The sequence below is a fragment of the Venustampulla echinocandica genome (genome assembly GCF_003357145.1).
Source record: "Venustampulla echinocandica strain BP 5553 chromosome Unknown scaffold_0, whole genome shotgun sequence".
Classification (NCBI taxonomy): Eukaryota; Fungi; Ascomycota; class Leotiomycetes; order Helotiales; family Pleuroascaceae; genus Venustampulla; species Venustampulla echinocandica.
The window spans coordinates 7,609,331-7,634,637 of record NW_022474205.1 but is presented as its reverse complement, the minus strand read 5'-3'; the positions used below and the strand labels follow the sequence as shown (position 1 = coordinate 7,634,637).

General features: G+C 48.4%; 7 protein-coding genes across 7 annotated transcripts; 6 read left to right on the top strand and 1 right to left on the bottom strand.

Moving 5' to 3' along the window:
* Positions 1 to 1,076: 1,076 nt before the first annotated feature.
* Positions 1,077 to 4,795, top strand: BP5553_02402 (HAD-like protein; the record flags this gene model as incomplete). The annotated part of the gene is made up of 8 exons (XM_032011025.1): positions 1,077 to 1,176; positions 1,298 to 2,661; positions 2,710 to 2,982; positions 3,765 to 3,776; positions 4,005 to 4,154; positions 4,197 to 4,401; positions 4,583 to 4,678; positions 4,761 to 4,795. 8 exons carry the CDS (start codon positions 1,077 to 1,079, stop codon positions 4,793 to 4,795), a joined length of 2,235 nt encoding a protein of 744 aa, XP_031875079.1.
* Positions 4,796 to 6,502: 1,707 nt separating this feature from the next.
* On the top strand, positions 6,503 to 6,886 carry BP5553_02401 (uncharacterized protein; the record flags this gene model as incomplete). The annotated part of the gene is made up of 1 exon (XM_032011024.1): positions 6,503 to 6,886. One exon carries the CDS (start codon positions 6,503 to 6,505, stop codon positions 6,884 to 6,886), a length of 384 nt encoding a protein of 127 aa, XP_031875078.1.
* Positions 6,887 to 8,270: 1,384 nt separating this feature from the next.
* BP5553_02400 (uncharacterized protein) lies at positions 8,271 to 8,786 on the bottom strand (the record flags this gene model as incomplete). The annotated part of the gene is made up of 1 exon (XM_032011023.1): positions 8,271 to 8,786. One exon carries the CDS (start codon positions 8,784 to 8,786, stop codon positions 8,271 to 8,273), a length of 516 nt encoding a protein of 171 aa, XP_031875077.1.
* Positions 8,787 to 9,098: 312 nt separating this feature from the next.
* BP5553_02399 (Uncharacterized protein) lies at positions 9,099 to 10,549 on the top strand (the record flags this gene model as incomplete). Its single annotated transcript, XM_032011022.1, has 2 exons — positions 9,099 to 9,460; positions 9,517 to 10,549. The coding sequence occupies 2 exons, from the start codon at positions 9,099 to 9,101 to the stop codon at positions 10,547 to 10,549; spliced, it is 1,395 nt and encodes a 464-aa protein (XP_031875076.1).
* A 1,062-nt stretch (positions 10,550 to 11,611) lies between these two features.
* Positions 11,612 to 16,937, top strand: BP5553_02398 (putative DNA-directed RNA polymerase II largest chain; the record flags this gene model as incomplete). The annotated part of the gene is made up of 3 exons (XM_032011021.1): positions 11,612 to 11,968; positions 12,032 to 16,866; positions 16,922 to 16,937. 3 exons carry the CDS (start codon positions 11,612 to 11,614, stop codon positions 16,935 to 16,937), a joined length of 5,208 nt encoding a protein of 1,735 aa, XP_031875075.1.
* A 2,259-nt stretch (positions 16,938 to 19,196) lies between these two features.
* On the top strand, positions 19,197 to 19,920 carry BP5553_02397 (uncharacterized protein; the record flags this gene model as incomplete). The annotated part of the gene is made up of 2 exons (XM_032011020.1): positions 19,197 to 19,839; positions 19,916 to 19,920. The coding sequence occupies 2 exons, from the start codon at positions 19,197 to 19,199 to the stop codon at positions 19,918 to 19,920; spliced, it is 648 nt and encodes a 215-aa protein (XP_031875074.1).
* An 814-nt stretch (positions 19,921 to 20,734) lies between these two features.
* BP5553_02396 (uncharacterized protein) lies at positions 20,735 to 21,919 on the top strand (the record flags this gene model as incomplete). Its single annotated transcript, XM_032011019.1, has 1 exon — positions 20,735 to 21,919. The coding sequence occupies one exon, from the start codon at positions 20,735 to 20,737 to the stop codon at positions 21,917 to 21,919; it is 1,185 nt and encodes a 394-aa protein (XP_031875073.1).
* Between the last annotated feature and the right edge of the window lie 3,388 nt (positions 21,920 to 25,307).

The following is a 25,307-nucleotide window of genomic DNA, read 5'->3' as shown; positions in this document are numbered from 1 at the left end:
GCGAGTGAACATCCTTTGTACCCGTCCGTCCGTACCTGTACAGTACATGTACCTTGGGCGGGAGAAAGGGGAGCAGACAGTGAAGGGTTATGCCTCCTCCTCTCCCCGTTCTTGAATTCTTTATCCTCGTACTCCGTACCAAGCAAGTCAGGTATTGACGGTCTGTTGCCCCGTACCCCGTATTCCACCACAGTCCACCAGTCCACGCCCAGACCCAGACCCAGGCCCAGCAACCCTATAGGTACAGTACATGTACAGCACACCTACTACCGGACCTGTACTTTATCCAGCGCGTTCATTCGTTCCATCGCAGCAGCTTCAATTATTCGCAACGTTAGGTATAGGTACCTAGTGCCTACGAAGGTCGAGGTACTCGCTCTGGAACAACATCATATCGTTACTCCGTACCGCCGCTATTGTTGGCGCTGCTCGACAACCGGGCCTGTTGCATCGCCGTAACCACATCCACATCCACATCGGCATCCCCAAACTCCATACCTAAGGTCGGTAGCCATAACCCACTCACTCATTCAACCCACTCCTCTTCTTGTCTTTGGCGCTCTGGCTCCCTCGCTCTCTCTCGCTCTCTCGCGCGCTTCTTTTGGATCTGGAGCAATCTTATTCTTGCCCAAATCTCGCTAAACCCTCCAGGGACCCCCATTGAGCTGCCTTTCTCCTCAGCCTCTCTCGACATCCGACCTTCATCCCCCACAAGAGAGGAGCCCAAACACCGCGATCCAAGCCTTCCAGTCTTGTTTCCTTCCCTGCCAATTGTCGCATTGTCGCCTTGTTGGATTGCATCGCGCCCACCTGCGTACCTCTCGCCGTCGCATTCCAGCCCGTGGAACGGGGTCGCCCTGTGGCACCGGAGGGCCCGCGAAAAGCACATCGATCTACCGAACCCGCAATCCAGACGCGTGCACCTCCCTCGTACGCCGCCCCCGAGACAACGAAACGGCGTTGCGTGAAGAAAGGAAGCGAAGGGATAGGAACGAGAAGGGAGAACGCGGCACTCATCCAGATCCAGATCCAGACGCAATCGCAATCGCTCCAGGTCTTACCTTCCATCGCCCTCGATGAGTAATGAGATAGCTCAGCCGACTGAGCAGAACCTTAGCCGCTCAGCTTCTTCAGAAGGTACAAAGGGGAAGCCTCCAGCACTAGACACATCAGGTTGTAAGTATACTCCATTATTACCCTTGTTTATCCGCGCGCGCAGCCATCTGCACTTCAGCGATGTCTTCGCACACGAGCGCGACCCCTGAGATTGAAAGATTGCCGAACTGATAAGCAGCAGTTACAAACGCACCCCAACCTCCAAGCTCTTCCACGCAAACCACCTCGACTGCGCAAGGCACCACCGGTACAGACAGCTCTGAAACGCCTGTTTTGGCGAGCTCGCTGAACGAGAAGGATTATCTGCGAGTAGCAGATGAGGCAGCAGAAGCCCCGAAAAAGAACCGCGGCCTACTTGACGTTCCATCACGATCCTCGTCACAGAAGATCCAGCCATCACCAACATCCACAGGCCTTAGCGGAGTCACCGCAAACGATCAAAGAGACAGCCTAGGGGGCCGGTCTAAAGAGTCAAAGGGGAGCATACTGGGCAGGACGCGGAATGGGAGTACGGGAAGTAGCAAGATGTCGACAACACCGCAAACCAGGAACAACGATTCTACATCCAATGCTACAGCTGCTCGGCAGCCCAAGAAGAAGAGCAGCATTTTATCGTTTCTGAGTTGTTGTATTGTCCCAGACGATGCCAATACGGTAGACGCCGCGGAGTCGATGCCTGCGAATAAAGTTGCAAAGGTTCCTTCTGGGCGCCCAACCACTGCTAGCCGGCCGGAACAACCTACGATAGGCGAGGAAGCAACTACGACGCAACCTCGCACAGAGAAAGAGGCGTCCCAGCAAGATGAGCTGCGCCAAAATGAAAAGGATGGCCCAAGTCCAGACTCGGATAAGAACATGCAGTCCGGCGCCAGTTTGCCCTCTGGTGCGAACGGTGATTTGAACCGGCAGGGGGATGCGCGTGATCAGCCACTACCAGGCTTACCCGTGGAAGCAGAATCAGCAACGGCTACAGAAATGTCGCCTCCTGGTCCATCAACTGCAGTCCGGAGCCCAACAAAGTCAGAATCAGCAGGGGCTGCAAACCCTCCCAAATTCTCTGACGACAAGAAGGATGTAGAGGGCGACGTCAAGATGGAAGAATCAGAGCCTCTCCCGGCAGAGAAAGGCGAGCCACCTGTTCAGGTTCCCCGGAAGGATGAGACTACGAGACAAGTGTTGCCTCCTCCCCCTCCTGCCCCTCCGTCCACGAGCGAAAGTGCGCCCCCGCAAGCGACTGAGCAGAAGCAACAATGGCTACTCCCACCCATTGCACCAAGATTTCAGGGCAAGAAATGTTTAGTATTAGATTTGGACGAGACACTAGTACATAGCAGTTTCAAGGTAACCCTCCCCAAGGCCCTCAAGAGACGTCCAATCACTAACTTCTACGGCCAGATCCTACACCAGGCTGATTTTACGATCCCTGTCGAGATTGAGGGCCAATATCATAATGTCTACGTGATCAAGCGACCTGGTGTAGACCAGTTCATGAAGCGGGTCGGTGAACTTTATGAAGTCGTAGTTTTCACTGCTTCAGTCTCCAAGGTAAGCTGGATTTTTACCTCCCGGTTGGTGTATGCTGACCATTCATAGTACGGCGATCCTCTCCTGGACCAATTGGATATCCATCATGTCGTGCACCATCGTCTGTTCCGCGAGAGTTGCTACAATCACCAAGGCAACTATGTCAAAGATCTGTCCCAGGTTGGCCGAGATCTTAAAGAGACTATCATCATCGACAACTCGCCAACATCTTATATCTTCCACCCCCAGCACGCCGTGCCCATCAGCAGCTGGTTTTCTGACGCTCACGATAATGAACTCCTCGACCTGATTCCTGTTCTCGAAGATTTAGCCGGCTCGCAGGTACGAGATGTGAGCTTAGTCCTCGATGTCGCCCTCTGAAGCAAATCATACGTGATGCAAATACACTTGCTATCATAGCGGACGGCGTTCGGTTGATACCTTTGGTTTCGTTGTAGAATTGTACTGTTTAATTATATAATGGGCTTCCTGGTGGGCCAGCTCGGTCTTTTGCACAAGAGCGGGCATGGAGCGGTTATTCAAAAAATGGACAGATTCAGGAAGGTGATGGCGTCTTCGAGGTGGGGATATAGGATGATGGACAACGCTTTGAGTCCGGCCCTGGGAAACTATCTGCACGCCAGTCATGGTGTTGTATATCCTTTTCTTGACCCCACCATGGAGGAGCTGGTAGGGAGGCTAAATCACGCCGACGGAAGCCCTGACCCTTTTTCATTTGTTCATCTTCACTTCAAAATCCAGCGTGCGCATGAGCGCTGGAACTTGCCACATGTAACAAAGCATAGTCGGGAGCGGAAGCCGCGCCATGGGGACAGGCGCGGCGATGCGTTGCATTGCATTGCTTCTCAAACCCACCTGTAATTGGATTACCAGACTTTGACCTCCAGGTGACTTCAAGTGTGGTGACATACATATCTATTCCATTCTCCTCTGATCTGATGTATGTACCTTAGCTATGGAAAACGAGAATAGAAAATAATATTATAACCCAAAATGACGGTACAGTAATAAGAACCTAGACTCGATACAATATCTACGGAGTAGGTGGGTAGATTTATACTTTGATGTGGAGTATGTATGAACCACGTACTTACCTACCTTAGGTACCTACCAAGGTAAGTAGCTTAGGCAGGTAGCGTGGCTAATAAGGTTCCTTACCTAAGGTACCTAAGGTAAGGTATGGTGGGCTAAGAAAAGTGAAAGGGGCCGCCCTGGTCGCAAGCGAGGCTCCTTTCAATCATTGTCGTGTCCTCAACTCCATAATTTAGACCCAGACCACCCGAACACGACACACGACCCTCACGCCTACAAACTACAAGCTACCATACTTCCACGTCTTACAGCTTCACCAATTAATCCCAAATTACTCTGATCTCTGCATCTCCGGTACCCAAAATGGTATGCGCCTTTGGAATCCCTATCCCTCCATGTCATGGCCATTGCCACTCATGACCCGCAGCTGCATCATTTCCAGCTCCCATTTCCTCCGCAACGTTAGTTATTGCCTTTGCTAACATAATTTGGCTGTAAAATAGTCATCACCTCGCTCATCCTCCCCAGTCAACCCCGCCGGCGCTCTGGGCTCCTCGACTGGCCGCCCTTCCTCCCCTACACCACCTGGTGGACCTAAGACCGCGATCCGACGACGCGCTGCTGCCGACCAGAAAGACAAAGTTGCCAATGTGCGCCCCAGCTCGACGAGGGCTGCAGGTGCTGGAGGAAGCAGCAGCACCATGTTGAGTATGTCCTGTCCTGTCCCGTTATCCTTCTATGGTTCCAGTGCTGGAGGTTGGAGATGGATGGAATGGAAGCGTTGATACCAGATGAAGAAGAACAGGAAGGGTTTCTAATCTTTGACGGGCTTGAGGGACCAATTGGGTGGAATACGCACGAATGTGTACTAATGTGTTTGTGCAAATAGAACTCTACACAGACGAAAGCCCAGGACTAAAAGTCGACCCTGTTGTGGTACTCGTTCTCTCAATCGTATTCATCTTCAGTGTTGTAGCTCTACATAGTATGTACCCTTTGCTTCTTTCCTAGTCCTTATTTGCTACTCTGTCCTATCGACCAAGGATGCTAATTGCTATCTATAACAGTCATTGCAAAGGTTACGCGGAAGTTCTCTAGTTAGGAAGGCTAGGTGGTGCGGAGTGCTGGATGGTATGTGTGGGTAAAGAGCGGATGAGCAGAGGAGCACAAAATGCATTTGGATCACAAATTTGGTCTGGCGTGATTGATACTGCGAATTGGGCTTGCATACATTGATCGGCTTAAGGGGCTATTGTATTATACGCGAATCGACTTTCTCAATAATGGCACCGGTTGTGCCATGGGTTTCGATGTGACTTCCTCAAGATGAGCTTTCGTTACCTACTGGTCGAGGCCTGTGCGAATTTCCTCCCAATTAATTACACTGTTCAGAATATCCCTAGATCAGTATATTCGGGTACAATAAGTTCGTGCAGTAATTATCTTTTCCTCTTGCGTGAAGCGGATTGGTGTCAGTCAGCGTCTTGCTTCCGCTCATTTGTTCGCCAGCCAGCCATCACACTAAGGGCCCTGGCTAGTCTACATAACCCCTTCAAAGTTCAAGCATAGGCTGGTGCGCGAAAACAGGTACTTGCCTTCTGTTCATTTCTAGTTGCTTATTTCCTTGGTATGGTTCCCCGATGTAGTCATTGGTCTATTAAATCCCTTGTTGGCCTACTTGTTCGTCGAGGCTCTAACATGTGGTGATTATTTCGCAAGAATCATCTAATGTCCAAGAATTTCCAATCCAGAGTACTTCAGGCAGACAGCATCACGTTCCTTCTAATCCGAACTATTGAATCCATCTGTGGGGCATTCGGGTCTACTCTGGTCTAGCAGAAGGGTTGACATTTTGACATGGACCCGAAAGTATGTCCTGTGCCGTTGAGGGAGGTCTAATTTACATCTTCGACATGGCCCATGGGATGGCTTATAGAGCGATATTGTGACTAATTTGTTGGTTATTTAGGAAGAAGGTTAGGGTTGCTAAGGGATATTAATAGCATGTTGATCCGCTATCATAAACTCTAATTTATTACTAAAACTGCTTAAACGTGACCAGTTTTTTTGCGTCACCAGATATGCATAAGCGTAGAAGTTTTCTAGTAGAATCCTGGTTCCGTGAGCCGGAATTTTGTGCTTGATATAGCTAAGTTTCCAGAAGGTTAGGCTTGAGCCATTGATTCAACATGACCAAGCATAGGTGGCCCTCGAAAAGCACCTGATATGCTTACGTATTTAGTTGTTATTTGTTTGTGGTTGCCGTGCTTTGCGCTAGCCTATTTCCTCCCCGTGTTTAATTCTCAACATCCAGCGATGTGTTCATAGAATGGAACTAGGCCTATGGCCCCATGTGCTTATAAGGCTAGAAGACAACATGTGGTTGCTTCAACGTCCTAGCTTTACTGGGCTTTAACGGGGTTTGCTCGAAGCCGTGGGACATTAGTGCCCATTCCAGCTATCTCATACTAATCTCAATGGGAAGAAGGGGTCCTCTGTTCTGTATGTTCTGGATGTAACCTGTACCAACCTTGATTCACAACAGTTTACCTGTAGTATTTACTTTGTCGGGTCCGTTTTCTTTTTGTAAACTCCGAATTCTTCATCCGATTATATTTCGATATTACAAGCATTATTCAAAGTTATCCACACTTACGGCAAACCCACTTTCGCCAACAATTACTTATAGCTATCGCTCGCCACCTCCAGCACCATCTCCCCCTTTCTCTAACACTCTCATTACAAAGCAGCCAAAATCCCAACAAAGACAGCCACAATCGCAGCGTCAGCACTCATCCAAATCTCCAACATGCCCGCGCCGCCGGTAACAGTAGCGAAAGTCGGCATGGGCGCTGAAGTACTTCTCGTCAAAGACGGCGACGTAGGCGCTGTACCAGCCCTAGTAGATGCAGCTGTTGCTGAGGACACCCTGGAGGTCATGAGCACCGAAGAGGCGCAGCTAGATGATGCTGGGGCAGCTAGAGCAGACGAAGTTGCCGGCACGGGAGAGGAAGCAGGACCAAACCCCGGAGTTGATACCGAAATCACAGTCGCAGAAGCAGACGCAGACGCAGGATGTGCAGCAGCGCACGAGCAGACGGCTAGAGCAGAGGAAGAAACCTGGATGGCTGACTGTATACCGCAGGAGCCGACGACGCAGTTTAGGGCTGAAGATCGGATGGCTTCGGACTGAGAACTAGAACATTGGCATGCATAGTCCGTTTGTGCGCAGCCTACTGCAGACCCGGCTGATCTAATGCAAGATATCTAAATAGAGGTAATGGGTTAGTTATGTGTGTGATGCGGTCGAAATGGGCGAACGGGACAGGGAGAGGGAGTGAGATGGATAACATACCCCGCAGGATGGGATGGCCGCAGCAACAGAGTCACAGGCACTCTGAGCTACTGCGGTAGCGGCGAGGCTGGTGGCTAGTATAATGCTGTTGAATGGCTTCATGGTTGCCTTTCGGAGTGGTTGGAGCGAATGTGGGCTTGAGGCACTGTAGTTGACTTTTTGATTGTGCTATGGTGAAAACAAAAGAGCAGCTAAAGATGATTGAAATCTTCCAGCTCCTCGCGAGGGAAACGAATGCATGAAATACTCTTTCATCGCTCCTTCACACCAGTCAATCGGCTGACACTGGGAAAAGGTACATCCTTTCTTTCCCTAGCTCATCCAAAGCCCCGATAGGCTGGTACGCCTATATAATCTACGGGAAGAGATGTCCTACGAATATAATATGGCTTGTCGGAGCAACATTGTGCGGGGATCGTTGCTGATTATGACACGAGAGCCTCTCTATATTCAGGATGCCGATGTGGGCCGAGGCGAGGCGAAATACACAGCATACTACTCACATGCATAGTTCCCACTTAAAGCAGAGAGAGGGCAATTTTCTCGATCAGGAAATGTCTCGGCTGTGCGAGGTAAAGGGAATTGCCAAGGAACGAATAATTCGTAGGCGCTTGTAACACTTTCGCAACTTAGACTTCGATAGCCACAAGGGAAATGCCCGGATGATGCAAAGGGCAGGCATACCGCAGAGATAAACACTTGGCATCAATACCAAGCTGGACATTGTTTCCAAGGTCAAGGTTTTGAGAAACAAAGGAGGGCCGTTTTGTGGCAACACAAGCTTGGTAAGGGGTTATGGGCATCCAGTTAAATTAAAATACAGCGCTACACTACCCCGTTCCATCACCTTTCTGTAAAACCCTATCTTCTATGCACTGTATCACTTACAGAAACTCTACTGTTTCACAATCAACAGATACTGTTTACCAGTGGTGAAAGAACAACTGCCTAGAGATGTTTAAATGTGCTTCGACACATACCTAGGCAAGGAAGTTATATGATGATTTTTAGACGAATCTGTTTATTAAACAGCCCATAGCATCGAATAGGAGCGCGGCGCCTACTAGCATGCGGAAGAAGTTATCTGCTCTATATGAATTCGTCGAGGCAAGTCGGCCCTACGACTATTCAGATATCCTGCTGACTCGATCATGTTCCGCTCTTCTGGCACCAAACAGCACAACACAGCGGGGTATCATGTGCCCCAACTTCTGGCTAGCCATTATGCACAGTGGTGTTTCCAAAAGCCCGCCATCAAATTCCACTGGGAGAGAGTAAGAGATCTGGAACTAAACAAAGAACCTGGCATAAGGACAACGACAACAGCCGTGACTGCGTCTGGATCAATTAAGGAGCTGGCTAAAATGGTAGGCAGGAGAACCCGGGCAAACGGAACCTGTGCGATACGTAGATAATCTAAAGTGTAAAGGAAATTCGTCTTAGATTCTAAAAACAGTTGCTCGCGGCTCCAGAGGAGTTTTCTAACTAACTTCTTCCTAGAAGGAGTTGCTACGACCACTTGGTCGTTGAACGGTGGGCCGCATTGGAAAGCAAAGGCACCAGTCATGCGGCGTTTTGGTCCCTCTGGCGGATAGCCGTTGGTGTTTATCAAGAAGTTGTAACTTTGTGCGGACGCAACAGTTGCACTGGCTAGAGGGTTCCGTCGCACAACCTCCTTTCCGGCCCTTGCATTCTCAGGAGTGTCTCGAAGCTGCACAACTGTGGAAACAACCTGCATGAACAGAAATGGATACTCTGACGCACCACATCAGGGAGAGGTACACATCATAGTCGCTTGACTAGGATTTCTTGACGCTAGCTTTGGCTTTGTTTGCTTGAATTCGCTGACGCTTAACAAGTCAGCCTTCAGGTAAGTAATAGCTTCCAGGTACCTAGGTACCTAGCAGGCAATCGTTGGTCAGCCTCGCTTTCTTAGCCGCCCAAGAACATTTGATTTTCCAGCCTTGTCAACGCCCCTACCTCACAATCTCCATCCCAATGAGGACCATTCCTCCACGGGGGACATACTCGCTCCAGCCCCCAAGTCATAATGAATCTCTCACTAACTGACCCCTTTGTTCTCGCACAAGACTACCCTGAATCCACCACCAGCAGCCTTCGCAGCGGGCATGCGTGCGCTCTGCGATTCAATCGCAAAGGTGACTTTCTAGCTGCCGGACGCGCCGACGGTGTCGTCGTTATCTTCGATGTGGAAACGCAAGGAGTGGCCCGCAAGCTGAAAGGACATACACGGCAGATACAGTCACTGAGCTGGTCGCGCGACGGGAGATATCTTCTGACGTCGAGCCAAGATTGGAAGTGCAACTTGTGGGATCTTCAGGATGGCAGTATCCTGCGGAGTGCTAGGTTTGAGGCGCCAGTATATATCGCAGAGTTACATCCCTGGAACCAGTGAGTTATCTACGAGAAGCGTGCACTAGGGGCGGCTAAACTGACCTTTTTTGCAGCCTTATGTTCATAGTGTCGCTTTTTGAAGAACAGCCTCTTCTGGTTGATGCCTCTGAGCCGGAGGTCGTGAAGTACAATCTTTCTTCAGCGCCAAAACGCATGCCGGATGAGAAGGTTACAGATAAGCAGGCTGCGCAAGATGCGAAACAGACCACGACAGTCTCGGTTTTTACGGCCTCGGGAAATCATATAGTGGCGGGTACAAATAAAGGATGGCTGAATATAATTGAGGTGGCTACACGTTCGACTATCTACTCTACGAAAATTTGCGCCGGCGTGGTCATATTTTTGCGTCTTACGAGCTCTGGGAGGGATATCGTGATCAATGCTTCGGACAGAATTATCCGCACGATACAGTTGCCCGATCTGTCTGCAGACCCAGACACAATTGATATTGAAGTCGAGCACAAATTCCAGGATGTCGTTAACAGACTGTCCTGGAACCATGTAGCATTCAGTTCCACCGGGGAGTATGTGACGGCCTCAACCTACAATAACCACGATATTTACATCTGGGAACGTAATCATGGCAGCTTGGTCAAGATCCTCGAGGGCCCCAAGGAGGAACATGGAGTTGTGGAATGGCATCCCCATCGGCCCTTGATCGCGGCTTGTGGGCTGGAAACTGGAAGGATTCATATTTGGTCCATCATCCCTCAACAACGATGGTCAGCACTGGCGCCAGATTTTGTGGAAGTCGAAGAGAATGTCGAATACATGGAGCGCGAAGATGAGTTTGATATCCATCCGCAAGAGGAAATTCATAAACGAAGATTGGACCTGGAGGATGAAGATATTGACGTCTTGACAGTGGGACCCGTGAAGGGTTTGGAGGAAGAGAATGCATTCAGAATGCCGGTGCAGCTGGACCTTCAGGATAGCGAGGGGGAAGAAGAATTCGTTACCATCGGGCGGGGCGAGATGAGAAGGAAAAGCCCGACGGAGGGGAGAGAATATATACTTGATTCGGAGGTGATTGGTAGTGCTGACGAAGTACCTAAGAAGGCGAAAACGAAGAGCAGAAAGAGGTGACAGGGCATTCTAACGGCGTTTATAGGAAGGGCGGCATGACATAAAATGGTAGGCGCAAGGGAAGACTGGCAGGGCTATTAAAGTAGATATGCTCTTCATGCTAGAGTTAGGAGGCAGCACTATACATTACCTAGCTACCTAGCCAAAAGGAATTGAAATCTTATACCAAATACATACATTCATGAAAATTCATGAAAATCGATTATACTAGGATAGCCTTCCCCTTTCCCCTTTCCTATTTCCGACTGACTCTGCAGATGTGTAAAGGTGACGCTACCTCACTAGCTAATAAGATGCGTACGTATTTAGTTACTATGCGGTGGCCGTGGCCTCAGTCAGTGAAGTCCTGCTTGATATCTTTTAGTCCGCTTACGATACTTTGTTTACTTGATGACCACAGTATCAGTTGGGGCCATGGTAACCGCTGAGAAGGCTTAAAACAAGCTCCATTGACTGCGGTTGTCTGAGGCGTGGTTGGTGGGAAGAGGAATCTTTTCTTAATAGAGTACCTAGTAGGTAGGTACCTTGGATACCAAAGTGCTTAATGTAGGTACCTAGGTACCTAGATAGGGAGTTGGGTTGCCATTTTGAGCCTAGCGTGGTTTGGGGCTTAGCGAATCTTGAGCCTCAACCTCATCTTCGTCTTTTCGCGCCTCGAGAAAGGATCGCCTCCTTCCGCGATCACAACCCACAACCCAGCGCATCGATATCGAAACTTAGGAATCGCGCGTCCAAAATCGCGCGTTCCTATCTGCAGGTCTTTCTCACGAGAAAGAATATCAATCCACTCCTTACGCCGTTGCTGCCACACTGCTGAATCAGTCACGGTCGGAATCCCGAGGATACGAGACGGGCCTTGGGCCTGCGCTGCCTTCAGCGCCAACGCGACGACAGCCTTCCTTTCCATTCTGCGCATACATCGACCTTGCTTCTAGCACTCTTGGGCAGAACGAGCTGTTCTTGCGACGCTTCTAGGACCGCATTGCGCGTTTGTCGAAGACCCCTCAAAACCCCGTTGGTTGCCACTATTAGTTTTGCCTTTGACTCAAGGCAGCTACCACCATGGCGAACCTCACCTTCGCGCATTCCGATGCGCCGCTTCGGACTATACAGGAGATCCAGTTTGGACTCCTGTCACCCGAGGAAATAAAAAATATGAGTGTTGCTCACATCCTCTACCCCGAGACGATGGACGAGAGTAGGATGAAGCCGCGCGATGGAGGCCTGAACGACCCTCGGCTTGGCTCCATAGACAGACAATTCAAGTGTGCGACCTGCGACCAGAACATGTCTGAATGTCCGGGTCACTTTGGTCACATCGAGCTGGCTAAGCCCGTATTTCACCCTGGATTCATCAAGAAAGTCAAGAAGCTGCTGGAGATAGTCTGTCATAATTGCGGCAGAGTATTACTAGACAGAGTCAGTGTGTCCGCTGAGGACTGCAGATTCAATTGTGCTTTTATGCTGACGTCCTAATCCTAGAACAACCCATCTTACAAAGCAGCCGTCGCCCTCCGAGACCCGAAGCGCAGGTTCGATACGATATGGCGGCTTTGTAAACCGAAAATGATGTGCGACAGTGATGCGACCAATGACGAGGAAGCCAACGCTGATCCGAAAGAAGCTACGAAGCAATCTCATGGAGGCTGCGGCAACATTCAGCCAGAAGTGCGCCAGATTGCTCTTCAACTTTGGGGTACCTGGAAGGTCCCAAAAGATGAGGACGGCGAAGGTGGCCAACCCGAAAAAAGACAAATAACTGCACAGATGGCACAGATCATTTTTAAACTCATCTCCTCTTCCGAGCTTCGCGATCTGGGTTTGAGCACGGATTATGCGCGACCGGAATGGATGATTATTACAGTTCTGCCAGTGCCGCCACCACCCGTTCGGCCCAGCGTCTCCATGGATGGAACTGGTCAAGGCATGCGCGGAGAGGACGACTTGACTTACAAGCTAGGTGACATCCTTCGAGCAAATAGCAATGTCAAACAGGCCCAGCAGGAAGGCTCTCCCGCTCATATTCTGCAAGATTTTGAGGGTTTGCTGCAATACCACGTTGCTACATATATGGACAATGATATCGCCGGTACACCACAGGCTTTGCAGAAGTCAGGCCGGCCGGTGAAATCTATTCGAGCACGTCTAAAGGGCAAGGAGGGTCGGCTTCGTGGAAATTTGATGGGCAAGCGTGTGGACTTCTCCGCGCGTACCGTCATCACTGGCGACCCCAATTTGTCTCTGGATGAGGTGGGTGTGCCGAGAAGTATTGCTAGAACTCTCACGTACCCTGAGACTGTGACGCCGTACAATATTGGCAAGCTCTCCCAACTGGTCAAGAACGGTCCAAACGATCATCCCGGCGCTAAATATGTCATTCGCTCCGACGGGACTCGTATCGATTTGCGGCATAGTAAGAATACTTCTGGCGTCAATCTAGAGTATGGTTGGAAGGTTGAGAGACACATTGTTGATGGAGATTTCATCATCTTCAATCGTCAACCCTCGCTCCATAAGGAATCGATGATGGGACACCGCGTTCGAGTTATGCCATATTCAACATTCCGACTTAACCTGTCTGTCACCTCACCCTACAACGCTGATTTCGACGGGGATGAGATGAATTTGCACGTCCCGCAGACTGAGGAGACCCGCGCAGAAGTCATGCAGCTATGTATGGTGCCGCTGAATATCGTGTCGCCACAGCGAAATTCTCCTCTCATGGGTATCGTCCAGGATACTCTTGCTGGCGTGTATAAGATGTGTCGCCGAGACGTCTTTCTAACCAAGGAGGAACTCATGAATATACTCCTTTGGGTACCTGAATGGGATGGCATCATTCCTCAACCAGCGATTGTAAAACCGCGACCTCGATGGACCGGAAAGCAAATCGTCGGCATGTTCATTCCCAAGATTGTGAACCTTAATGTGCCCAATGACGCAAAGGAGGATTCGCCATTGAAGGATGACGGCCTCTTAGTGAGTGAAGGCGAATTGATGTATGGTCTTTTGGCAAAGAAAAACGTTGGCGCTACCGGCAATGGTATTATTCACATCATATTCAATGAGCAGGGACCTGATGCAGCTATGGCTTTCTTTAATGGCTGTCAACGAGTGGTCAACTACTGGCTTCTGCACCATGGTTTCAGTATTGGTATCGGTGATACGATCCCAGACAAGTCGACCATTGAGAAGATTGAAGAAGCAATCATGGTGCAGAAGCGCGAAGTCGCAGAGCTCACTGCAAAAGCCACGGCCAATGAGTTGGAGCCATCTCCTGGCATGAATATTCGTGAGACGTTTGAGAGTCAAGTCTCGAAGGCTTTGAATACAGCTCGTGACAAGGCCGGTACAAAAACGGAACAGAGTCTGAAGGATATCAACAACGCCGTACAAATGGCCAGGTCTGGCTCCAAGGGATCTACTATCAACATCTCCCAGATGACTGCCCTTGTGGGTCAACAGTCAGTCGAAGGGAAACGCATCCCTTTCGGATTCAAATACCGAACTCTTCCCCATTTCACCAAGGACGATTACTCCCCGGAGTCGCGTGGCTTTGTTGAGAATTCGTACCTCAGAGGCCTTACACCTACAGAGTTCTTCTTCCACGCTATGGCTGGTCGGGAGGGTCTCATTGATACTGCTGTCAAGACTGCAGAAACTGGATATATCCAGCGCCGCCTTGTGAAGGCCCTCGAAGATGTCATGTCTAAATACGATGGTACCGTCAGAAATTCTCTAGGCGATATTGTTCAATTCGTCTACGGTGAGGATGGCCTTGACGCTGTCTACATTGAGAAACAAAACGTCGACAGTATTACCATGTCCGACAAGTCACTTGAAAACAAGTACCGCCTTGATGTTATGGATGAGCAGCATCCAGTGCCTTTCGATGTACTGGAGCATGCAAACGAGCTTGCTGGCGATCTCGCGGTACAGCGGCTACTAGATGAGGAATGGGACCAGCTTCGGGCTGATCGGGCCATGTTGCGCGAGATCCAGTACCGTAAAAACAACACTGATGAATCCATGCAACTTCCTCTGAATGTTCCTAGAATTATCGATAGCGCCAAGAGGCTCTTCAATATTCGCGACTCGGACCGTAGCGACTTGCATCCAACGGATGTTATTCCCCAAGTCCAGCAGCTGTTGGAACGAATGATCATTGTTCGCGGTGGCGATGACTTGTCAAAGGAGGCTCAGCTCAATGCTACGCTTCTCGTCAAAGCCCAAATGCGATCGAGACTTGCTTACAAGCGCGTCGCTGTGGAGAAGCGCCTCAATAAGCTCGCATTTGCTCATGTACTTGGAGAGATTGAGAGCCGATTCTCGCGAGCTTTGGTTAACCCCGGAGAAATGGTTGGCGTTCTTGCTGCGCAGTCTATTGGAGAACCTGCCACTCAAATGACGCTCAATACTTTCCATTTCGCTGGTGTATCTTCGAAGAATGTCACTCTTGGTGTACCACGTCTAAAGGAAATTCTTAACATTGCCGCGAATATCAAGACACCTTCTATGATGGTTTACCAGGAGGGAACGAGCAAATCCCAGGAGTCTGCTAAATTATTGCGCAGTGCGGTTGAGCATACGAACTTGCGCTCTGTCACAGCCGCCACAGAAATCTACCATGACCCTGATATTCAGTCAACCAATATTGCAGCCGATCTTGATATGGTGGAATCGTTCTTCATCATTCCGGAAGAACATCAGGATTCCCTTGAGAATCAATCACGATGGCTGCTACGTCTAATTCTCGATCGCCAGAAGATGCTCGATAAAGGTCTAAGAGTCGAGGATGTGGCGTCAAGGATCAAAGAGAACTACCCCAAAGACTTAGCTGTTATTTTTAGTGATAATAACGCTGAGGAACAAGTCATTCGTATTCGAATGATCAAGCAGGGTGAATCGAAATATGAGGAGGATGATATCGAGGAAGACATCATGCTCAAGCGCCTAGAAGCGCATATTCTCGACACGTTAACTCTCCGCGGTGTCCCGGGTATCGATCGAGCCTTCTTGAACACGGAGACAAGACTTGTTGAGGATCCTAACGGAAAGCTCATCTCATCCAAGTCTGACGAGAGATGCGTGGAATGGTATCTTGACACAAGTGGAACCGCCCTGGCACAGGTCTTGACTGTCCCAGGTGTAGACACAACTCGGACATACACCAATCATTTCATCCAGGTCTTCGAGGTCTTCGGTATCGAGGCGGCCCGATCTGCTTTAATGAAGGAATTGACTCAGGTGTTGGCTTTTGATGGCTCTTACGTCAATCATCGCCATCTTGCTTTATTGGTCGATGTCATGACGTCCCGCGGTCTCTTGATGGCGATTACTCGTCATGGTATCAACAGAGCTGATACCGGAGCCCTGATGAGATGTTCCTTTGAGGAAACTGTCGAGATTTTACTGGAAGCAGCTGCTATCGGTGAGCTTGACGACTGCCGCGGTATCTCTGAAAACGTGATGCTTGGTCAATTGGCACCTATGGGAACTGGAGAGCACGAGATACTCCTTGATCCTAAAATGCTTGAAACTGTTATTTCAGACAATGGTAGGATGGGTCTTATGCCCGGTCTTCCCGTGAAAGGTGGCGATGGAGGTGCTGCTACGCCTTATGACACTGGGTCTCCTCTGGCTGAAGTGGGATATCTGGGTACCCCCGATTACCAATCTGGCTTTTCACCTATACAAAGTATTGGGTCAGAAACACCATCTGGATTTGCTACAGACTACGGCGGCTTCGGTAGCAGTGGTAGTGGAATGAGCCCATACTCGCGAAGCCCTGGTGGTTATTCTCCTTCGAGCCCTTTCAGTACTAGCCCGGTTTCTCCAAGTTATCCGCCGACGTCTCCTGGGTACAGTCCAACATCACCAACTGGAATCACGAGTCCGGGCTACTCCGCATCGTCTCCCAGATTCTCACCTGTCAGCCCAGCATTTACACCAACGTCGCCTGCATATTCACCGACGTCCCCCAGCTTCGTGTCCCCAACATCTCCATCATATTCCCCAACATCTCCAAACTATTCTCCGACGTCGCCTAACTTCCACGTGTCACCTTCCTCCCCAAATTACAGCCCGACTTCGCCAAGTTACTCTCCGACTTCGCCCAACTACAGTCCTTCATCACCCAACTTCGCCCCAAGCAAGACGTCTCCGGGCTCAGGCTTGTCTCCGACAAGTCCAGTCTATAGTCCGAGCAGTCCCAACTTCAGCCCAACGAGCCCCCAGTTCCAGGGCAATGTTACATCTCCTAAATACTCTCCCACTTCGCCGTCATACTCGCCGACTAGTCCTCAATTTTCGCCAACGTAAGCCTCTCACCCGTCCCCCAAATACCTAGTTATAATATCTAACATGAAACAGATCACCTCGTGGCTGAGGTTTTTAATCGGAGGTTTGCTTCTTTCCAATTGTACCAACAAGATCTCGTTAAATGAGAGAAAAAAAAGATTCTGCACTATGGCGTTTGGGTACGTGCAAAAGGGGATCTGTTTCCAGCATCGTATTTTGAGCCCCTTTTCACACGGCGTTTGGGTTCTACACCGCTGCTACATCATGTCAAAAGAAATCCTGGGAGCGGGGTTGCGTGGAGGAATTGAATGCACCATGGTGGTTTTAGATATGTTATCAGAAGGGGAAGAACGTTAGCGAACAGATTGTAATATTGCAGCTCAGGGGCCGATGAGGTCTCTGGTTATGGGGACAGGCGGATGGTATGATGAAGGAGAGCGAAAATAGGTTTAGTAGATACTGCCAGGGGTTGAAAATCGAATTTTACTTATAAATATTGTGGCAACTGGGCGGTGATAACTCTTCGTGATTACTTTAAGATTCTCGTCCCCAGTGCCTCGCACTGCCCCGGTAGTGGTGAAAGCGAGTGGGTACAGGAATGCTACAAATTCCAGCCATAAAATCCGGTATATCCTGTTGATAAGATGGGCTGTCTAACTCTAGTACGGCAGATGACGATGCTAGCGAAGGTGTTCATAGCACCGACTCCTATTAGCGCCCGAATCCCTTTTTCTACTGCAAGAAATATGCAGCCCAGAGGAGCCACCATTGGACTCCTTGCCTCTGAGAAGAGCGTCACCTTGGCAATACTATACCAAGGCATCCCGTCGTGAATTGGAAGCGTTGATAGTCATTGCATGCAAGCTCCCAGCCACATTTGATCTTTTGCCGGTAAAGTGCATAGCTAGATCGGAGGTCAATGACCAAGCTCAAACCCTTCGCCAAGTTAGACATGAAAATTTCCTCACCTGCTATGAAATATTTGGGTGTGACAATGCCCACTTTACCGTTTCCGAATATATAGCAATCTCTCTAGCGGATCTCAGTGGATCTATTATCCCGCCGAACGAGATTCTGGTAGCGACAATCGCACACTAGGTGAGTTGCTCCTATCACAGCTCTTTGAGCTTTAATACGGAAGAAGTAGGTGCTAACAGGACTTAATTTCCTTGCCTTTCAAGATATAATGCATCGAGGTACTACATGTTCTATAATACTCCTGTCTCTTCGCGGAGATGTCAAAGTCGGTAGGTCCTCCTCGGCCTAAGGATTGCTTGCCCTGCTGATATTTTTATCTGAGCAAACCCTGAAGGGTGCATTAACATTGGTCTACGAAGCCCCGAGATGCGAGAAGATACTACAGCTTCGGCCTCGTAATACTCCAACTTATAGAGCGGGCCAGCCGGCGCCATGAAAGGCTAATCTTGGGGCATCCCGACAAGTGGTCTCCTTCAACCGAGCAAGTTTCTACAGTCAACAGCGTCGAGATCGGCCAAAGAACTTCTATTGGTGAGTTACTTGAATCCTCAATTCCAATATATTCAGATTGTCCCAGCACGCCTTCTTGAATAATTCGCCACGAAAGCAGGAGTTTGTGAGTCTGATTAGGTGTGCTCAGATATTCTTGCATATCCCATTCTGTCTTGAACGGCCGTGATAGCCGTCTGAGATTCAGAGAAGACATTTCAGCAGCGCCGGTCCAACTACATGTAGGAACAGACAAGATTTATCCTCAATACACTGCCGCGACTGAAAACTGTAGAATTTAAAGGTATTCAAAGGGTGGAAGCAAAACTACACAGAGCAAGAAATGTCCTGGTAGAAGGGGTTAAAGGACTTCAGTAGAGGAATATATACACTGTCAAAATAATACCTCCGAGACTAAAACAATACAAAAGTTATTAGTAGGCTTTACAGTAGAATTCGAAACCCACTAGTACTAGTACAGCTAGCTGTGTTTCAGACCCTATATAATATAATATCCCCTATATTGCACAGGAAGAGTATTGTAGAGTGCTGTCTGAGGATTGGGTAATATTAATCACAAGATAATATTCTCTTAACGACTTAATAATAGGACTACTATATAGTATATATATCGTCTTTATAGGCTATCGTTTATTTATACAGTCCCTTAGACTACTACGGATTTAGTATTAAAGGTGACGGCTTAATTTTAAAATATTAGCTGCGACCGCTGTGCCCCTTACTGCGCCCTACTGCGCCCTTGCTACGCCATTGTTACTAGAGTACGTATCTCTTAACAAATATAGTCAATCTCCACCCTATTATAATACACTAAGTACAAAAGCCTATACAATCTATTATTTTGTTGAGATCGTTCAATATGATATATCGCTATGCAAAGAGAAATCTCTTTACTTTTTCCTTCTACGCCTCGTTGCTTTGCTATGGCATTCAAGCATGCAGAACATCTTCGAATAATCCATGGACAGTGCAACTGCCCACCTCGACAACTCCAATCCATACCCATTTCGCAGCGAGCATTGCTGGAGTTACTAGTGATAATAAATACTCTATCGCTATAACCGGCAACACAGGCAATATCACCCAGAATAATCGAACAACCGATGTAATCATTAAGGATCAGATTCCTTTTGGTGGATCTCTTGTGCTATATAGCTTCATCGGAACGGATGCAGATAGCATCCTTTTAGGCTGGGCGTATTGCACAGGGGATGAGCTTACGTCGTTGTTCCTCGAAGCGACGGATAGAACCGCGGGCTTCACAAACAGTCCTATAACAGGCAGCTGCAACATTGCAAATGAAGCAACGAGCGTCAACCTCGTGACAAATGCCGGGTGCCTAAGTGTCACACAACCGTCTATAGTACCAGCAATAGATGGAGGCAACAAACTTTCTCTCCAGAACAGCAGCGTCGGCAATGTCACACTCGGCCGTGAGGAATTCAATCTGATTCCGTTTGCAATCATCGATTGCTCTCGCTGCTCAGCGGGGAGTTTAGCAGGTGGATGGTTTGAGGTTCACAGTGTGATGACAAGCAAAACATCAGCTGACGTTTGCTTGGGTATATTCTACCTGAGCTTGATATGTAGCGAGGTTTCTGTTCAATATGTGCAGTGCTTTATAGGCAATGCAACAAGTCATACTTTCAATGCGGGCTACAGCCTGGGCAGTTTTATTCAAAACTCAACCGAAGCGACAAATACGACATGTAAAGCAAGTTCTAGTACAAGCTCCTCACCTAGTGCAGGTTCTAGTACACGCTCCTTAGCTACTGGCAGACCCGAATTTAATAGATATTTTCTTATTCTGTTACTTGCTCTAGCTGTTAGATCAACTATTGTATATACTTAATTAAGTTAACTATTTTATTTATCTCGCTTAGTTAGATAGCACTCTATTATATAGTAAATTATTCGTAGGTGATTTTAGGCTATGTATTCTAATATACTTATAGTATTTAGAGAGCTTAAAGTGTACGTCTATATCCCATAGAGAAATTCATACCTAATAATTTCTCTGAACGTGTTTTCCTTTTGTACATCGTAGCCACCAGTACAAATAAGAGCTGCCAAACACCGCAGCGGTTGGAAAGCAATGTTCGTGGCAATTAAGGCACTCGAGGTATAGCTGATCCTGTATCGTTCAAGATACGCGAATATATACCTCGAGTCCCCGAAGTCGCTACTAAGCCATGAAATTTAGGAATGCCCAAAAAAACCAATCACGGAAAGCGGTCTACTACGGAAATGCGTTGGGCCGACATCACAGCTTCCCAACTAGTCGTACTCCGCACCGGAGCCGTGTTTCCCCTCTCTTCGATTAATACCTAAGGTCACTTGCGTACCTTACGTCCCCCCCATTAATCTAGACATTCTCGCTCACCATCTGCCTCCACCATGGCCGACGATATCGAGACCAGCTTCCAGGCCGCCATCGACGCTGGCAAGATCAACGGTGCTGTTCTCTGTGCCACCGACGCCGAGGGTCGGTTTGCCTACGACAAAGCGCTTGGCGAGCGCAGCCTGCTATCGGGCGAGAAGCGGCCACAGCAGCTCGACGACGTGCTGTACCTTGCTTCGGCCACCAAGCTGATTACCGCCATCGCCGCCCTACAGTGCGTCGAAGACGGCCTGCTCACTCTCGCCGGCGACCTGTCGGCCATCGCGCCCGAGCTCGCTGCCAAGCAGGTCCTGACCGGCTTTTCCGACGACGGCGAAACCCCGCTGCTCGAGCCGCCGGCCCGCCCCATCACGCTCGAGATGCTGCTCACGCACAGCTCCGGCGTCAGCTACGACTTCCTCCACCCGCTCGTCGGCCGGTGGCGCGAGAAATTCGCGCCGCTGCCACCAGACGGCGCGCGCCGGCCGGTCGAGGAGGCGTTTAGCTACCCGCTGGCCTTCCAGCCGGGCGCCGGCTGGATGTACGGGCCGGGCCTCGACTGGGCCGGCCGCGTGGTGGAGCGGGTGACGGGCTGCACGCTGGGCGAGCACATGCAGCAGCGCATCTTCGGCCCGCTCGGGATCACGGACGCCCTACCCGGTCACGCGGGAGGACCTGCGCGCCCGTCTCGTCGACCTCAACCCGAACGACCCCGATGCCCTCGGCCGCGCGGTGCTCGGCGGCGGCGGCGACATGAACAAGCGCAGCCGCGGGCACTTTGGCGGCCATGGGCTCTTTATGCCGGGGGACGACTTCGGCAAGGTTCTACGCTCGCTGCTGGCTGGCGACGGGAGGCTGCTCAATCCCGCTACCGTCGACGGCATGTTCCAGCACCGCCTGGCGCCCCAGGCGACCGCGGGGCTGCAGGCCGCGCTGGCCAGCCCTCTGGGCGTGTTCTTTCGTGTGGGCATCGACCAGGAGACGAGGCTGGGCTACAGCCTGGGCGGCCTGTTGACGTTGCAGGACGTCGAGGGCTGGTACGGGGAGCGGACACTTACCTGGGGTGGCGGCATGACGCTTACCTGGTTCATCGATCGCAAGAACGGCCTGTGCGGCGTCGGGGCCGTCCAGGCTACGCTGCCAGTCGAGAGCGACGTGGTGGCCGCGTTAAAGCAGATATTCCGCCGCGATATCTACTCTAAGTATACAGCATGGAAGGAACAGCAGTAGGCGTTATAACAATATATAGTCAACATTACTCGTATAGTTCCAACTATACGTCACACATCTACACTTTTTTTTCGACGAAAACCAACCCCCTACTTTCTGCCCAAAGATCACTTATATCTTCGAAGAACGCTTTATTCGTCCGATTTATCGTCTTATATATCTATATATATAAGTATTAAGTAGGATAAAATCGAGTTCGGATCCGTCGAGGCCCCTCAGGAGCTCCTGCCCCTACTGCCCTGGAACTTCGTCGATTCGGATAAAATAGAGCAGGCGCTTAGCCCTAGCCCTAACTTACCTTCAATTCGAGTTTCAGCGTCTCCAAAGGACGTTATTGAACCTCAATTCGGCTTTCTCTCTAGCGACCCTTTAGCCTCTGCCCCTGAGATCGAAAAACTTTTTGTTCCTAGCCTAATTCAGAAGCAACCCAGAGTCTCCACACCCCCTGAAAATACTGCACAGAGTTAAGTTCCTACGTTAAGCTGTCCCGACTACTTAGATACTCTAAGTTCCGATTCCGACTACTACTAGTTTAATTCAAATTCCGATTCCGACTTCAACTTCGAATTCGAATTTACCCGAGCTCCTAGCTCCGACATTTCTACTTATACTACTAGTATAGTAATATTCGAAGCTAGAGACCTGATTATCGAAGCCTACAGTTTTACCAAAGCTTATACCGAACAGTCAAAGCTCCTAGACTTCCTGGAGACTTTCAGAGAATTCGCTGAATATAGCTACTTCCAAAAAACTTCTAAGATCATCTCTTCCTAGATCTCAAATCTGGAATCAGCTACCCAGCAGCTCGAAACGAAATCACGTAACCTCTTACGTATCCCTAGCTCTACCTGCTTTACTTCTGAATTTTATCAGTTAAGTAAAAACTTAACTATACATCTAAATACTCCTAATTATTCTAATTCGACGTTAAGTAACAACTTAACTATACTATCCTTTGTAAATGTTACAAACTAAAGCTCTGGAGTTTCGAATCCCTCCCAGGAATAGACTTTTATTAGTAGAAAGCTAAAACTAACTTCACTGCCCAAAATAAAACGATCTAGCCCAAATAAGTTTATTATTATACAAACTCCTGGAACTGCTACTTCGTTCTCCCCCCTAGTAGCCCGAAATGCCCTGAATAAAGCTTTTACAGATAAAGAGATCAAAAGCTCTATAGTTATTTCAGTAACCAGATCTCTGAAAAAGAATCTAGTTATTACAACTATATCTAACTATACAGCTGATTTCTTGATCGAAAAGAGTGTTATTTGGGAGTATATAGTACTGTGGTGAAGCAGATTTACCACTCGTCACGTGTACAGTAGCTGCTCTTCGGAGCTTAGTTCTTCCGGGGCCGGGCACATGAAGTGCGCTGTGCAAAACAACTGTAGAGTAGCATGCTTCTTTACTCGTACACATTTTTACCTACCTAAAGCCCGACGCGCTTGATTGTTTACTGTACACTAGACTGTACATTCCACTCCGTTACAGTACCTAATCAGACGCTATATAAATATGAGCCTTGGTTCAAAGTAGCTATCCATAGGATCCCCCTAAGAGTATAGCTCTAATCGTAGATGAGATCAAAACATTCAATACTAGCCTGAATTTAATTAGAATACTTTATTAGCTTACGCCTAAGGAACGCTAGCAAAATCAGCTAGCTGGCTCAATAGCTCTCTCTTTTGTTATAGAACAGAAAGCTAATAGAGCTATTCGAAATAGACTCTATATAGCTAGAATAAGTGTACAAGTTGAAAAGCTCTATACTACTACTCTAACTACACAGTGTACTAAGTGCCTAGGCTTTGGGCACTTGGAAAGCTACTGTAGAAAGACTCCTACGTATACTTTCTGTGCTGAAAGTCACTTAACTAGGCAGCACTATTGCTCTAGCTGCAAAGTTACAGGCAAAAAGTGCCTACACCTAGCTCCAAAGTGTGCTAATTGCAAGGAAGCTCATGTGGCCACGGATTGATTGATTGATTGATTGGTTATTCCTTTTAACGTCCTTTGTAAGTCGAGAAACTATAGTAGAACAGTTAGGGCTCTAGAGCTCTAACAAGCTATTGTAAATACACGATTGAGAGTCAATATAGTCTGTGGACAGTGAGGGCCAAGCTCTAGTAAATTAATTGATTGATTATTCCTTTTAACGTCCTTTGTAAGTCGAAGACTATATAGTAGGACAGTTAGAGCTTTAAAGTTCTAACAAACTAATAGTAAATACAATAGTGAGAGTCACTGTGATCTGAGGACAGTGAGGGCCTAGCCTTAGTAAAAACAACGCAATACAAATGAAAAACAGTAAAATGACCGAATAGCTCGACTATAGCTCCGTATAGTTAAGCTCCTAATACTCCTCTTCCGTTCTCTCCAAGTACTACCGCTTTGTGTATATGTCAAGAAGAGATAAAAAAACTTTTTTCGACGAAAATCAACCTCCCACTTTCGGCCTAAAAACCTTTGATATCTTCGAAGAACGCTCTATTCGTCTTGTTTATCGTCTTATATATTCGTATATAGACGTTGAGTAGGATAGAATCGAGTTCGGATCCGTTGACTCCCCAGGAGCTCCTGCCCCCCACCCACTGCCCCAGCACTCCGTCGATTCGGACGAAATAGAGCAGGCGCCCAGCCCTAACCCTAACTTGCCTGCAATTCGAATTTCAGCGTCTCCGAAACACGTTATCCAACCTATTATTATTAAACTTCAATTTGACTTCCTTTCCAGCGACCCTTTAGCTTCTGCTTCTGAGATCGAAAATTTTTTCGTCCCTAGCCTAATTCGGAAGCGACCTAGAGTCGCTACACTCCCTGGAAATATTATACAAAGTCGGGTATTTACGTTAAATTGTCCCGATTACTTAGATATTCTAAGTTCCGATTCCGACTACTACGGCTAGGCCCTAGTAGAACGACAATCTGAAAGAACTACGCCAGAAAATAATTCGGAATTAACAAACGTTTATCTAGTATAACTATAACTATACTACTAAACGCAACTACTTTATAACTAAAAATACCTACTTTTTTAGCTATAAAGTAAATAAAACGGAACTACTAGAACGACTTTCTTGAAAAGGAGGATCCGAAGACTATTTTCAAAGTTATAGCTTATACTAGAGACCGACAGATCGATTTAATACTACTTATCCAGGCTAGTACTGATCTGGAATACCTAGAGTCCTCATTTGCCGGCAAATGTAACGCTTTTCGCTCTACGCTTTTCCCACTCCTACTTCAAGTTCCAAAGCTAAGTTAGTTAAATTATATTCTTTCGAATAAATAGCTTTAGCTTAACTTAACTATACTGGAACTAGCTACTACTTATACGACTAAGCTGAAAGGCAAAAT